At 28.7% G+C, this 15,643-nt stretch overlaps 1 protein-coding gene and 1 long non-coding RNA gene across 3 annotated transcripts in view; one reads left to right on the top strand and one right to left on the bottom strand.

Moving 5' to 3' along the window:
- LOC129920738 (zinc finger protein 2) overlaps positions 1-15,643 on the bottom strand; it is a 79,081-nt gene that overhangs the window by 42,291 nt on the left and 21,147 nt on the right. Inside the window, exons 2-3 of one of the 2 annotated variants that reach the window (XM_056002321.1) lie at positions 12,109-12,185; positions 129-465 (exon numbers count right to left, since the gene is read on the bottom strand). In XM_056002321.1, the coding sequence (XP_055858296.1) occupies positions 129-233 (105 nt within the window). In that variant the 5' untranslated portion in view covers positions 234-465; positions 12,109-12,185. The remainder of the gene's footprint in view (positions 1-128; positions 466-12,108; positions 12,186-15,643) is intronic. The other variant, XM_056002322.1, reaches the window with a different exon arrangement.
- LOC129920739 (uncharacterized) overlaps positions 1-15,643 on the top strand; it is a 196,138-nt gene that overhangs the window by 27,095 nt on the left and 153,400 nt on the right. The gene's annotated exons all lie outside the window — the stretch shown is intronic.

Genomic DNA, 15,643 nt, shown 5'->3' on the forward strand with positions numbered 1-15,643 from the left:
ACATTTTTTCAACTTTATTTAGTAAAAAATAAATGATAAAATGCAAACTTTTAATATTCAAAAAACTGAGTAAAAACTAACCAAAAAAAAAAAAGTATGTTTAAATTTAATTCAGATTTGTCTCTCACCTCCGAATTGGTGAAACACGATTGTGGATCATCACGTTTACGTCGTCGTTTTCTTGGAGTTGGTTCATTATGTTGCGATTCCAATTGTGTTGAGGGTGGTGGCATTTTATTTTTTACTTATAGATTTTGATTTTTTTTTTTCTTTTGTATTCAAAGCTCACATAAATTTCGGCTCTTTTTTTCTATTTTTTATTTTAATTTTGTGTATCACACTAAATAAAAATATTGCTGCAACATTCTGCTTCTCCTTCAGATGATCCTTTGAGTGTGTGAAAGTTTTCAGGAAACCAATTTGACTTTGAAAAGTCATGTGATAAGAAATCGTCTGTGATACATTCTGTAATATTATATAGGGGGGACGTTTGGTGTTTTTGTTTTTGTTTTTTTTTTGTTAAGTTTAAACAAAAGTAAAACAAAAAAAAACAAAAATAATCCAAAAATAATAAAAAAAAAATTGTTGACGTTAAATAATAATCGAGTTTTCTATACAAAATTAACTAAAGAAATCATTACCTACTATTTATAGCACGCATTCTCACAAACTAAACTTTATTGATTGTCAACTATATTTTGAAATTTGAAATTCACTTTTCATGAGGAAAATGTATAAATTAATGGGAAAACTATACTCTTTATGTATACCTACAACAAAATAGAAAATATAACCGAAATTTGCATTGAATTGTTCCAAAATCACTGTAACAATGTTGTCCATCTAGGTAACGCAGTTGTTTTTTTATACAAAATAGTCATAATAACTCGTAAGCTTGAACATTGTTACCAAAGTAAAAATAAGTTTTCAACTTTTTACCAATTCGAGTAAATATTTTACATAATACTTTAAAATATTTCGACTGATGCGTTACCATATGAAAAAAAACTTTAAGTTACTGTAGTTTAATTAAATGTGCTACATCAGTTTGATTTATTGAAACTTTTTTTTTGATAAATGTTAGCCCTTTGGTCAAGGGGAAATAAGCTAGAAACATTATTAGTTTCAAAGTCACTGAAAGATGTGCAAGCCTTTATTGCGTTACCCCTGAGTTACCGCTTTTGTGAAATAAGTATAGACGAAGTTTGTATTACTGTTATTCTTGTATAGAGTTTTTATTTTTCATTTAAGTTCATTATTACGATATAACTAGATATTTATATTTGAGCGCTTCTGCTTCACTGCGTTACCATAGCTAAAGAAATACCTAGTTTCAGATCATAAAAAATTGACTGATTTCCGCTTATTAACAATTTAAACAAATACTTTACATGGTTATGCCTAGTAACCTAACTTCATCAAAACATTTAGGTACAAAAATAATAGATACTTCACTGCGTTACTTTATGTCACCAGTTTTTTTGTAGCATTTCTGACTATAATTGAGCTTTTGATTTCTTAAAAATGATGCAAATCTTAAGGACGTATGAGTCCTGAGTTATAGGTATGTATTTAATATTAGGGTAAAGTCGGGGGATATGGCACCCATTTTTGTTTTTCGTTATTACTTGAGAAATAAAGAAGATATCTATTTCAAACAAAGGCAGGTTTATTTTAAAACTATTTCTTAAATGCCAAATAGGTACATAAGTGTAATTCAAAGATAATTTTTTGTTATTTTTTGCAAAAATGAAAAGCATTAAAAAAAACATGATTGAAAAAATGGAGGGTGATATGGCACCTTATCGAGGGTGATATGGCACCCTATTTCTTCTTGATATTTTTTTGTAAAACTTGGTGCATGTGTTGTTGAAAGACGTACACGAATCATGAGACCAAAAGTGAAATTATGATTACTGCCTTATTCCGCACTTTTCAGTCAATCTGAAAGCTATTTGGCAAACTTTTAGGTTCTGGTCATTTAAGAAGCCTTCTTAATGTAGTGACGTGTGAAGGGAATCGCAAAATGCTTAGGTCCTGCTTTTTTTTTACATTCAGCAGCTATAACGGCTGCTGTGATCTGGGTTTGAGTCCACTTGGCCTGGTTTGCTGAAGTTTTTTGTAAATGCAATTGTCAGTTGAAAAATAAATAGGTTCAAAAGTAGATGCGGGGGAAATGGCACCGGTGCCATATATCCCGAAGTTCTTGGGTGCCATATCCCCCATTTGACTACACTTCTGTTTTCTTCAAATGACACGAATAATCACGTTTGCTTAGTTATGGCAATGAGCAAACACAAAAATACGACCGTTACCGTTATTTTTGTGTTAAAATGAACCCTCGGCGTCAAATACTTTTGGAACCACACGTACAACAATTTTACACAAAAAAACTTTTCGCTCAAATTGAACTCATTTTTTTGTTTGTCCATTTTTTAAATTTAAGTGGCAATGGCTACTGCGGATCCGAATGCATCCACTGAAAGCTTACGTCAGACTGAATTCTATTTTGCTCTTTTTGCTTTGAAAAGAAGTAATTAAGTGGGAGATATTGAAAGGGTGCCATATCACCCGTGGTGCCATATCACCCGACTTTACCCTAACAAATTTTTGCTATTTTTCCTCGGTTTTTTTTTTTTTTTATTTACAAAAGTTGAAGTTTGTATGTTAACTTTTTGTAACACAATGAATATTATGAATATTTAATTAAAATTAACGTTTTTGTGATTTAATTTTATATGAGACTTGGGAACGTTTTAACTAATTGCTCATTAGAAAACTTAAATACAAATTTACTAAATAAAGTTGAATTTTTTTATTAAGATAACGCAGTTTCGATCGCTTTGTGTATAAATGTCATATAAATACAAAAAATATCATTCAAAATATCGCTGCAAATAAAAGGTTCAAATTTTCGAAAAATCCTACAAATAAATTTGATCCATTGCACAATATTTATAAAAACCGACCAAAAACTTTTTTTTTTTTTAAATCAAAACAGAAATAAAATTAATTGCTACAGGCCATAAAATACCAGAAATTACAATATAACACGCTTTAATTATAGTGGTTTCAGTGCGTCACTCTGGATGTTGCCACTCGACTCCATAACTATGTATGTGCTTCTGCGTCTCCTACCCTATATCTCTTGGTTGCATTGAAAATTTATGTTTGTGAATGTCTGACCCGTAGGTATACTGGCATAGCAGAATTGTTTTTTTTTTTTTTGTTTCATTTAATTTAATTTTTTGCATCTTGATCTTGAGCTTAAACTAAACCAAACCAACAGAAAGCAAAAGCAACAAGTAAACCCATATAGCAATGTCGCGTTCGTTCCGTCTTTCATTGTCGTCATTTATTTTGTTAGTGCAAATTATAAAAGGATTGATTTATGTAGGGATTTTGGAGGTTTTGAGATTGCGCGCGCAAATTCCAACATTTCAGTGATCTAACCCTGTGATTCTGGTATACAGAAAATATAACTTTTGATTCTGTTGTGCCAACCACCATACACTTTCTGACATCCGCCCTCAACCTAACTGTAATTTAGTAGTAGTTGGTTATAGCAGAAAGGATACTCACATATATATTTACAGGGTGATTTGCGTGAGATGAGAAAAAAGCTTGATTTGAAAAGCGAAAAAATCGTATGAAAAAAAAAACAACGGCAACACCAACTCCAATCTTCTTTTATTTTTTTGCTCAAGTATTAAACTAATTTTCAGTTTTTTTTTTTAACCTCCCATATTACGTTTTCGAGGTGTTTTCTAAAACGACTTTAACGACCAATAAAATTGCGTTTTTAGTTACCTATTCTAAAAAAAATAGAATAACGCAAAGTGACATATTTTCAATTTAATCTCATAGAAGAGGGTGGCCTTAAAAATGCCCCCCCCCCTAAGGAAAATGTCTAATGGCTCGAAATAAATTATAACATTCAAACATACATTTTAAATACTTTTCAAAGCTAAATCAATGACTGTTATATTTTGTGCTTTACGAATTAAAAAAAAAGTTCCAAAAAGTGTAAAAGTATTAAATTTTCAAAACTTTTTCAAATTTAACTCGGATCAAATGTTTAAGGATAGACTTTTAAAGCTAAATATAGTCAATGAGCTCTTTTTCTATTTGCCTGGCGCTAAATTTCACCTAAACCTTTCTGTGTGCAGTTTTTGGAACTCCGAATGTTTTTGGATGCTTTTTTCCAGCCCGTTTTCAATTTTTTGGACGGTATTAAGAGCATTTGATGAATGTATCCTCAGCTCAGGGCTGCCTCTTTGTAGATCGTTTATATTTACAAACATGACAAAAATGAAAACTAAGCAGACGGTTTTTTAGTACCGAAAAAAATAAAACTGAAATAGTTCTAGGCCAATTTATTACAGTAAATTATAATAAGAAAAACTTCTTACGCACATAAATTATTACTGTCTTTTCCAAAATTCAATGTTTTTATAGAGTTTTTTGTCAAAACAGTTTTTCACAAAGTTCTTGTGTGTCTATTTTTTGAGGTGACTTGAGACAATTTGACCTGTCGAATTTTAACTAATGATCATTTCGGTGCTGCCTGATAAACTAAATAATTGTATTTTTTGACAAACTCTTGTTATTCTTTTCGATTCTACGATTTTTACCTAGTGGGCCATTTTAGGCAATATTTTTTCTTCAAAGACTAAAAAAATTTTTTTCCGAAATTTACAGACTAACCAAAAGCATTAAACTTTGAGCTTCTTGTCTCAGTCTACACATTACTTATAACATCTTATACAAATCACCCTGTATATAATTTTAAACATTTTAAATCGGTGGTAGTGGTGGTGTATGTGGCACGATGCATCAGAGACCATAGACCGGTTGAACAGACGCAGATAACTGATGCAAACAGAAAAGAAACACTCTCAAAATCGATCATAATTGAGGTAATAAATTAATTTTCCATTTTTGACAGCTTAAATGACGCCGATATTTTATCATGATTATAATTATTGTTTCTCTAGCAGCAAATCTGATCACAAATTTTTGTTTTTTTTTTTCCTTCAGTGTACATTTTTTTTGTTTTTTTTTTTGCGAAATTTTTAATTACATTTTCTCTTTTAGTTTTTTTTTTTTTTTGTAATCGTTCTAGCTATGACCAGTAAGCATACATAAATATTTCATTAAATTATCTAATTTCCCTCAAGCAATTGTCATCAACATCATTAATGATGGTTCAATTATAAAAATTAAGTAAAAAAAAATTAAAAAAAAAAATACAATATAATAGAGAGATAATAAAGCAGATTGCCCTTGCATTTTATCTCAAACAGAAAAATATTTTTAAAAAGTTTATAATATCGCAACATTGCGTGCATTATGATGATGAGTGCATTTAGCCTTTAGAAAAAAATATTGAAATGGACAAATTTAAATAGATACCTACTTAAAAATATATATATTTTTTTTGTCAGTGTTAGGTGGCGTGAAATAAGGCCAAGCGAAAAAAAAAAATACAAATTTCTCCAGTTGATCACACGGTTAAAAATTCTGGAGTATTTTTTAATACAGCTCTTGTATTAAAGCAATTTTCAATACAAAATATATTACATTTTAATACTTCCAAAATATTAAAATTATTTTTAATCTTTTTTGTATATTAAATTTCAATATTTAAGTATTACCTAAGTTTATTATTTGTAATACAAAAATTATTAGAAAATAACCTCCGTGGGTTGAATTCTAATCTTGTATTGAATTTTAATACCACTCAATTAGATTTAAATATTTTTGTATTACATTTGAATATAATTGTATTAAAATGTAATACAAATTTATTAAAAACTAATATAAAAAGTATTTAATTGTAATACAAGAATATTAAATTTTAATCAAACGACGCCAGCCACAGTACACATAATAAGGTAATATCTTCCGAAGGTTGTAAAAATTTGTTTTTCAAAAATGGACACCAATCTGTCAGGACTGTCTTCAATTTTTATATTTCAATCGCCAGTAAACAGGAAATTTATTTTTGTTTTAATTAGGTATATAAAATGTCATTTGAAAAATTATAAATTAAAAATTAACAAATTTTCTTCGTGTTTCTTCACGGAAAATGGTGAATATTTGTTAAAAAATTAGTGGTGTGCCTGTGCGTGGTTTTTCGGTTTTTTGTGCGTTTTTCGTCGATAATTTAAACAATTAAGAATTACGGTAGCTAACATTGTCAGTTCGGAATATATTACCTTTTAATGTGTACTGTGGACGCCAGTAGCCATTTTAAAAAAGAAAAAAATTGATTATTTGAGGCAGCTTTTCTAAAAAAAAAATTTAAAGGCCTTTTGTGTTTTTTCGAAGCAAAATGCATACATTGCAGATGAATTTTGATCGGCAGTAAGATTTTACATGCCACAGTTTGTGAAACAGATAAAATAGGTAATATCAGCATTATAATATTATTTATGATTAATATGAATTCAGGAAAAGAATACTTAACTTTAAATACATTTGGTATTGAATTGAAGTATTTTTTTTATTGACTTTTAATAAAATTCTTATTAGAAATTAATATAAAAACACTTAATTTTAATATGCAATACTTGAAATTCAATACATTTGGTATTAAATTCTAATATAAATTGTATTATGTTTTAATACAACTATATTAAATTTTAATACATTTTGTATTAACTAAAAAATTTTAATATTTGTCATGTATTAAATTTTAATACATTTCTGGTGTAGACCTATAATATGTAACCCAAAAAATATTAAAAAATACTCCAGAATTTTTAACCGTGTAGCTCCTATAAAGCCTTATAGAAGAATTTTGAAAAGCAGCATTTTAGGAGTTTGCAATAGAAATTTTGTGATTTTTTTTATTAAATTGAAAGACTTGTCATTTCAAAACTGTTTCAAAGATTTTTTTTTTTTACTTTATTTCGTCTAAATATTGTTATTGAATATGATAAAATACTTGGTTGAAATGTTCTTTGTTGAAATAATAAAATTCTCAAAAGTGCATCGCTTAATTAAAAATTTAAAAAAAGAGCTCAAGGGGCTTTTCTGATGGAGGATACTATATGATTGGAAACTCGTCTTTCTGAATTCTATAACTATAATTAAACTTGTTATCTTTGTGTCAGAATATAAAGGCGAGTATTAACAAGAGAATAAACCCTTCATTATTCTTCTTAAAAAAGATGTGTTTTTTTCCATTTTCTTAAAAGAATCAAATTGAAGGTGGAAAATTGTGATAAAATGTCTTATATACATATTTAGAAAAATATGACTCACGTTCAAAAAAAATTGAACTGATCTTTTTTGTTGCATACCTGACCACATTAAACCACAGACAACCAATATGTTGTCATCAGCGAGAACAGAAAATTGGTGCGGCCTTTTGAACTTCTCGATTTACTTTTTTTGAACATTTGCACTTTTTAGACCATAACAAGGGTTGGGTTCGATGTCCCGCTTTTTATATTCCCGTTTTTTTAAATCCCGCTTTTTATATTCCCGCTTTTTAAAATCCCGATTTTTATAATCCCGTTTTTTACTATCCCGATTTTGCAAGCAAAACTAGTTGTTTTATTTTAAAAAATCGCGCGATTTTTTAAAATAAAACAACTAGATTTTCTTGCAAAATCGGGATACTAAAACAAATTAAAAAACGAGAGATTTTTCTAAACGCATTTAATTAAAGCCTTTAACAAAAAATATAATATATAAAAAAAAAATAAGAAAAAGTAAGGAATGTGATACTAAAAAGAAATCAATTAACAAACTAATATTTACTTTAAAGTTTCAGAAGAACAATCAAATCGTGATAATCCCATAAATTAATAATAACTTAAAATGATCACAACACCTTAAATTAAGTACACACTACATAATCAAAAGAAATTTCATTTAAATATATTTCAACTTAAATTTGGATGCATTCCAACAATTTTGATATTTAAAAAAATGAAATTTCTTTTACTTGTGAACTCAACTTAAGGCTTTAATCATTTTATGTTTTTATAAAAGAAATACCGTTTTCAGAATGTGTTGAAGGTACATATTGTGTGATCTTTACAACGCAAAAAATCAGTTTTACTAATTTTTTGTCTATTTCTCATGATTATTTTATTTGTGAATTGTGTGGATCAGAATCAAAACCCATTATATCCACTTTTCAAACAAAAAAAAAATGACTTAGGTATGAGGTTTTGTTTCTATTATTCTAATACATACGTTGCGCCCAACTTTGAGTCTCTAATTACATTTTTTGGCGTAGAAATCAGACCACAAAGTTAGAGGTTAATTTCAAAACCCATTTTATCCACTTGCGTTTTTGATTCAAAACCTATTATATCTAAACAATTTTATTCGCATAAAAATCCATTATATCCATTCAAAATATTATTTCTAAAATAAATTTGAAATTCAAAAACCATTTTATCCATTGGATGAGATTAGATGGGAATATCTCAACATTTATAAGGATTTTTGAAAAAAAAAAATTCGGCATTTAGGTTTGAATTTAATTGTTCAAGAAAGTAGGCGTAGTTAAAAAAAAGGAAATAAAGTTTTCTCGTTTTTAATTGAGTTTTTTTTAATGCCATATTTTCTTATTTTGGTCTGAAATTCAGAGGTGATTTTCAAAATCCATTCTATCCATATTTGTTTTGGGTATAACTCTAAAACTAAAACCCTCAGGTCACGATTTCTGGACTTAAACTGTAGAGAATCCTAATTAAATCAATCCTGCATTTAAAAAAGTACTAAAAAACGTTTCGTTTACGAGATACAAGTTTTTCTCGATTACTCGAAATCAAAAAAAGTGGATAAAATGGGTTTTGATTCTGAACCACACAATTAAGCATGTATTTTGTAAAAAAAAATCGGGATTTTCGGGATTTGATGGGATTTTAGAAAACGGGATTTAAAAAAGCGGTATTTTAGTAGACGGGATTTTGAAACTTTTTTTTCTGGATTTTCGAAAAACGGGATTTTAAAAAGGGGGATTCCGATACGCTCCCCCATAACAAGTATTTCCCGACGTTCAATTTCAACTATTGATTTTTGATGTCGCTGTTGTAGTTGAGGTATATAGTAAGCTCTAAAACAGGCCACAGCTACTTAACTTAACGAGCTCACGGAATTTAAAGATCAAAAAACATTTTTCACCTAAATTTGAATTTTCAATACCAAAGTGGTCTTACTTATGTATCCTTGTGATATATCAATAAGATCAAATACTGCTCAATTGACTTGATTTTTGTCAAGTTAATGTGATTGATCGACCTGTGTGGTGTCGATTCCTTGTGTTTTCAACGCTTTCTGGACTCTCTCTTTGAACAATTGGAACTTTTTTTTTATCAGTAAAATTAGACTATATCAGCCCAATTATGGTTTGTCAAATATCAATTGATTGAACAAAACCATAAAAATTATTAATTTCAAGAAATTTTGACAGCCATAAAGTTCATACAAACAAAAAAATTGATAATTTACAACAGTTAATATATCAATTCATTAAAATTGTTGATATTTGTCAAATACCGAATTGATTAATGCGAGCTGAAATGTATCAGGCTTGGTTGTTTATTAAAATAAGCGTAACTATATAATTTAAAAATTAACAAATTATCATAGAAATGTCAAAAATAAATAGGTACAAATTTCACTTCTTATAAAAATATCAATTCGTTGTAAATTCAAATTTTCTAATAAGTACCTACTATTTGCCCCAAAGTAACTATAGTATATAAATTATAAATCTTCAAGTATATTGGAAATTTCCAAATAACCTATCCTTCTCTTCAAATTCATTCAATTAGGCCTGACAAAAAAGAATAACCTGAAATTTATACAACAGCAACAAAAAAATCCACAAACAAAAAAATTGAACAATTTATTCCAAAGTGTAACTGTGCGCGCAAATCACTCTATACAAGAAACAATATGCCGGCAGGAAAGAACAAAAATAAAAAAAAAAAAAAAAAAGTTAAAATCCGATGCAGTTCCGCCGAGTGTTGAATCAAAATCGAAATGGTTGATATATCAACCTCAACGTCCATCTTCAAACACATCAAAAAAAAAAAAAAAAAAACCGCTCCAACCTTAAATAAAACTGTAAACAACAATCAAAATGGAAACGTGTTCACCGTTGGTGATGGTCACACATACCGATCCTTCAACAGAAGCCATGCCGCCAAAAACTCACTTTTTTTTGCGTGTGTCCATCTTTATCCTTTTTCTTTCTCTTGTTCTTTGATTTATATAATTTGTTTTTTTTTTTTTTTTTTTTTGGCTCATTATTTATTGTTATTTTTTTTTTTTTTTGCAACATGTTTCCCGTTTCTAATCGCGGCATCCAAAAATCGCTCAAAAAAACAATTGCAACACAACAGGGAGAGATCCTTAATGAAACGCCGACTTTGCAGATGAAAAAAAAAATTAAAAAAAAAAAAAAAAAAATCAAAAGACAAAAGAATACACAAAAACTATCTAAGAAAGAATAGCCGACGAATACTTTAAACCCAGCAGCAGATAAAGTCACTGCATGTACATCACATTTTGGGGGAAACAATATTTTGTGTCGCGCGAATGTTTGTTTTTTTTTTTTTTTTTTTTTTTTCTGATGTTGCTTCTGTCTTCAGTCGTATAGTCCTGGTACTGAATGTTGGATAGCGGTCCTTATCCGAACCGAAGAAGCAACAAAGAATTCGTTTTCATCACATCGGAATTGTGTGTGAGCGACGCGCGCGATCTTGTTCTTATTATTTTTATATTTACACACAAACTTAATTTCTCAAAACTGTTTCAAAAAAAAAAAAAAAAAAAAAAAAAAAAAAAAAGTCAATCCTATGAGAGATATGCGTCTACCTTTTCGTTCTTATATCTACAAACATACATATATATAATATGTGTATGAATTTTGCGCCTCTGCGTACGTGTTATGACTTCGACAGCATATTTAAGATCGTGATTATGATAATGATGGGAATTATTATCGTTTGTATATATGATTTTTTAAAGGTTCTTCAGAAAGGAGGGACTCTTTTGTCTGATTTTATAATTCAAATGCTTACCTACAAAAGCTTTAAAGATACCAACAAGTTAAATTTGAAGTTTTTTTTTAAAATCAACTTGGAATTATATTTGTATCGAAAAGAAAACAACAATTTTTCCCTAAAAAAAGTAAGTCTTCAACACCTTTATAACTAAGTACAACAACAACAACAAACTTAAAAAAAAGGACACAATTCTTTATGTCAATCACCGCTTATCTAGAACCCACAAGGCACATACTCTTCAAAAAATGGAAAAAAGCACAAAAAAAAAAAAAAAAAAAACAATAATAAATGCTCTGCTGTCAAGAGAGTGAGAGCGAGACTCCTTGGCAGCAGACACGAAAGTCGATAACCCTTACAACTTATAAGAGTATGTATCCGATGATGTTGGCAACAGCCTACGCATCACTGGCTAAAAATATAAATTGTCTACCCAATGTCATCTAAATAAAGACAATGTTGACTTTTTGTCTCTTTATGCTGATGTTTTTTTGTTATTTTTTTTTTTTTTTTTTATTTTCTGTTGCAAATAGGCACATCGTCCAACCGAAGAATTTGTACTAGCGATTTATCTGAACTATATCTTTCAATCCTTATACCTACCTATCCCTAAAACAAAAATTAACCATCACACTACTCTCGACGACGACGACACGGTCGAGGGAAAGACTTGGAGTTGAACTTCCTGAGAAAAAGGATCACTCACTTTACCCACCTGGGCTGTTGGTGGTAGTCGTAAATTTGCAATCGAACAAATTTATGCGCAAGGATACAATCTTTGTTTGTTTTGTTTTTTTTGAAATTCGGAAGAAAATTTCATAGACGGAGTCAAGAGAAAAGGTAAAACAGAAATCCGTATACACTATAACTTTCTGAACCAGAAAAATACAACATTAAAAAAAAAAAAAAAAACATTCTTGTTTTGCTGATGAGAACAAAGCACAGTAGCTAAATTTTATAAATAAAAAAAACATAAGAACAAAAATAACATAACACAAATAAGCGACAAGACTATAAACAAGAAATAAATTTAAAATATTTATAGGTTATAATTGAAATATATGCTTACCAAGCGCGTATTAGTTTCCAGCTAAGAGATCGCCGATATTCTCCTCCTCTTAAATGTGAAGTCCGTATTTGTATGATCTATAACAAAAAAAAAGGAAAACAAAATATTGTTGAAAATTGTATAGAATGTAGTTTTTTAATATAGAAGAAAAATTGATATTTGACATATTTCAGAATAAGGCTTTTTAAGGAGGAATTTTTCATATATATGTAGAAGTTATAGTTTCGTTATTTCTGTAAGTGTAGCTTGAAAAAGTTACAATAAAAGTAGTTACTTCGGAAAGACTTTTTTAAGGAATTCTGTAAATAACTTATATAAATAAATAACCATGCAGATTTTTCAAGTTTTCAAATTTTTAATCTTCAAAAAAAAAGTATTATAGTATTTAGAATAACTTCTATAAGCCTTTTCTTTGAAGGAATTCTCATATAGAAATTATAGCTTCGTTAATTAATTAATTCGTAACAACTTTTATAAGAATTTCATAGCAGCTTTACAAAAGAATAACTTCTATAATAGGGATTTTCATGCAACGCACAGTGTGTCGTCCCCTTATGATAAATCACTTTTTTTTTGTTAAAAATTAATATTTTTGCTATTTAAATATAATTTAGAAGTGTCAACTTATATGAAAACATATTTATCTTAGAAAATAACCCAGGTTATGTATTCAAAATAAGCTCCGAAACATGAGTACCTCGGAAATCGAAAATATTTTGAGGAATTTATGGGAATCTTTGAGAGTGTATATTTCACGTTTGGTAATTGTTTGAAAAATTTTATTAATGTTATTTTGTTTATTTGAGTGTTGTTGTAAAACGTATAACAAAAAAAAAAATAACTTTATAAAATTATATATGAGTTATTAAAATTTCTTTGATAAATGGCAAAAAAAAATTTAATTTTTAAACTTAATTAAAAAAAAAAACATATAAAATCATATCGATAATTTTTTTATATTATTTTGCCTTAGGCCTATACTTAATATTGGCAAAGTTTGGTTTGCTTCTGTTTGCGATTACCAGAGATAATCACATTTATGTGCTACGAGTCAAGTACTCAAAATAATTCATTTTTTGAGAAACATCTTCAAGGGGATCACAAAAATGAAAAAATCGATGTTTTTAATAATTTTTAGCCATACACAAGTAACAAAAAGCTGTTCATGTAATTAAAAATATTTTAAATATTGTTTTCAACAAAAAAAAAAATTATATTTTTCTGCATACTAAATTTTTAATATAATTACTTGACCCGGCCACGCTCTACTGTGTATTATAGCGTATTTACCAACCTCGCCGATATAAGAATTTACGAAAATGCAAATAAAACGTTATTTCAAAATTTGAAAGCGATTGACAAAAAACTATTCGAGATTTGCTATGAAACGCAAATAAACATACGATTTTTTTTGTATAGAGAGAAGATAAACTAAACAAGTTGACTTCAACTTAAGATTTCTCAAAGTAGAAAAAAGATATTGAAAAGATTTAAACGGACTTTAAAAGAAAACATTTAGTTCTTTTAGAAACTGTCACAAATTTATTTAAAATAAATCACCACGTTCAAGAACATAACCTCAAAAACTGTTAAAAAACGACATTTCAGATTTTCTAACGGGATTATTTCAAAAACGTGATATGATAGAATTTTTCTGACTTCGGATTCGAGTTCAGCACACCAAAAACCTTACGAAAAGTATATTTTTGTTTATGTATATATATAAAAAAAAATTAATTTTGCTCACAAGTGGCTTCTTCAATAAATGTTAATTTCATAAATTATACTAAAAAAAAAAGTAATAGGTTGTTTAATTTGTTAATTTGTAATTTTTTTTTCTATTCCTGCCATAAAAACACAAAAAAAGATATTAAAACTCCAAAAACTTAGCTGCAAGTATTTATGATAAACTTTTGTATGGGCTCGACACACTGTGCAACGGGTGTAAAATCTTGGTAAAACTGGTAAAATGGTAAATGTGGTAAACTCTCTGTTAAACCCATAACAAATTTTGATACATTTACCATATTTACCAGGTTTATCCAGAGTTTACACCTTTTCATGAATGTTAACGAAGTTTTACACATTTTTCCTTACAGAGAAACCTTACCGAACCCTTACCGAAGTTAAATAAAGTAACTTCTGTAATACCTTATAGCATCGAACTATAAAACTTGTGGCACCTTCATAACGACCATTTTCTTTAATTTTGAATTCATGTTTCTGTGCTTGGGAGCGGAATTATATAGAATTCGTGTCTTTTTAACTAAAATTTATAGGCTATAGTTCTGGTTTTTTCCCTGCTAAGGTATTAAAAATGAAGACACTGGAGAAATATTTTCCCATGTTTTAAGTTGCTGCTTTTAAGTGAATCGCATTTCTATTGAACTCCTTTCTTTTTCTTCTGACGAAGGAAGTGTTTTTTTTTTTTTTTTTTTTTTTTGACAAAAATCGTTAATTAAACACTTATGACCATGGAAACTTTTCATATAAAAATAATCAAAACGACAACCGTATCCACCGTCCCGCAATTTATATAATTACCAACCATAGTAAAAAAAAATAAAAAAAACCAAACCCCGAACATGAGAGAAAGAATAACAATCAAAAGTCTATTTAATAGGAATTAGAAACAGACATACTCGAACATAATATTTTTTTTTTTTCGTTCCCAATGAATCTCTGATAATTAACTTCTAATTGTACGCACCCAAGATTTAACAGTGCGTTCCTCTGCCCGCCCTTCTTCTCTTTTTTTTCCTATACCCTTTCCCCCCCCCCCCCACTCCTAAAATGCCATGCCTTGATTCTAAAGTCGCAGACGCATTACTTTGTTGTTGTTGTTGTTGTTGTTGTTTTTGTTGTCATTGACGACTGCTCTCATTTAACGTTCAATTTGAATTTCAAAACGGATTTATATACGTTAAATTTTATTTTTACTGAATTTATATCTGTCTGTCTTTTTGTAAATTAAATGGATGCAAAAACTTCTCTCATTCAAACAATTGACCATATACACACAACAGCTAAAATTTGCGCGCAGACTTTTAGTCCAGTGCATTTATAATTTGACCCAGCAGTTTGTACCACCCCCAAATTTTTTTTGCTCATTCGATAGAACATTGGCTGAATATTATTACCCTGATTTTTCGCACTCGTGAAATTCACCTTTCGGCCGCCATCTTAGATTTTAGTTTTTGTTGAATATCTCGATTTCTATTTATCCTACATAAAAGTTGTGAATACAAGAAACGTAGGCAATTAAATTTCGCGTCTTTTATGTTAAGAACACTTTTTCGATATTCTGACTATTAAAAAAGTTACAAGGCAAAAAAGTAAAAAAAAACCGAAAAAAATGACAATTTTAAAGTTTTGAGGACTTTTTATCAAAATTATGAAAAAACGTTCCGAGAAAAGATTATTCACCTTAAAATTCTCTACAACTCTGCAATACAACTTTTTTTTCTATCTCTATAAATACAAAAGTTATTAATACTTTTTTGTTAAAAAATACCCCTTTTCTACGAAATGAAGA

Source organism: Episyrphus balteatus, chromosome X (assembly GCF_945859705.1).
Source record: "Episyrphus balteatus chromosome X, idEpiBalt1.1, whole genome shotgun sequence".
In the NCBI taxonomy this organism is placed as follows: domain Eukaryota; kingdom Metazoa; phylum Arthropoda; class Insecta; order Diptera; family Syrphidae; genus Episyrphus; species Episyrphus balteatus.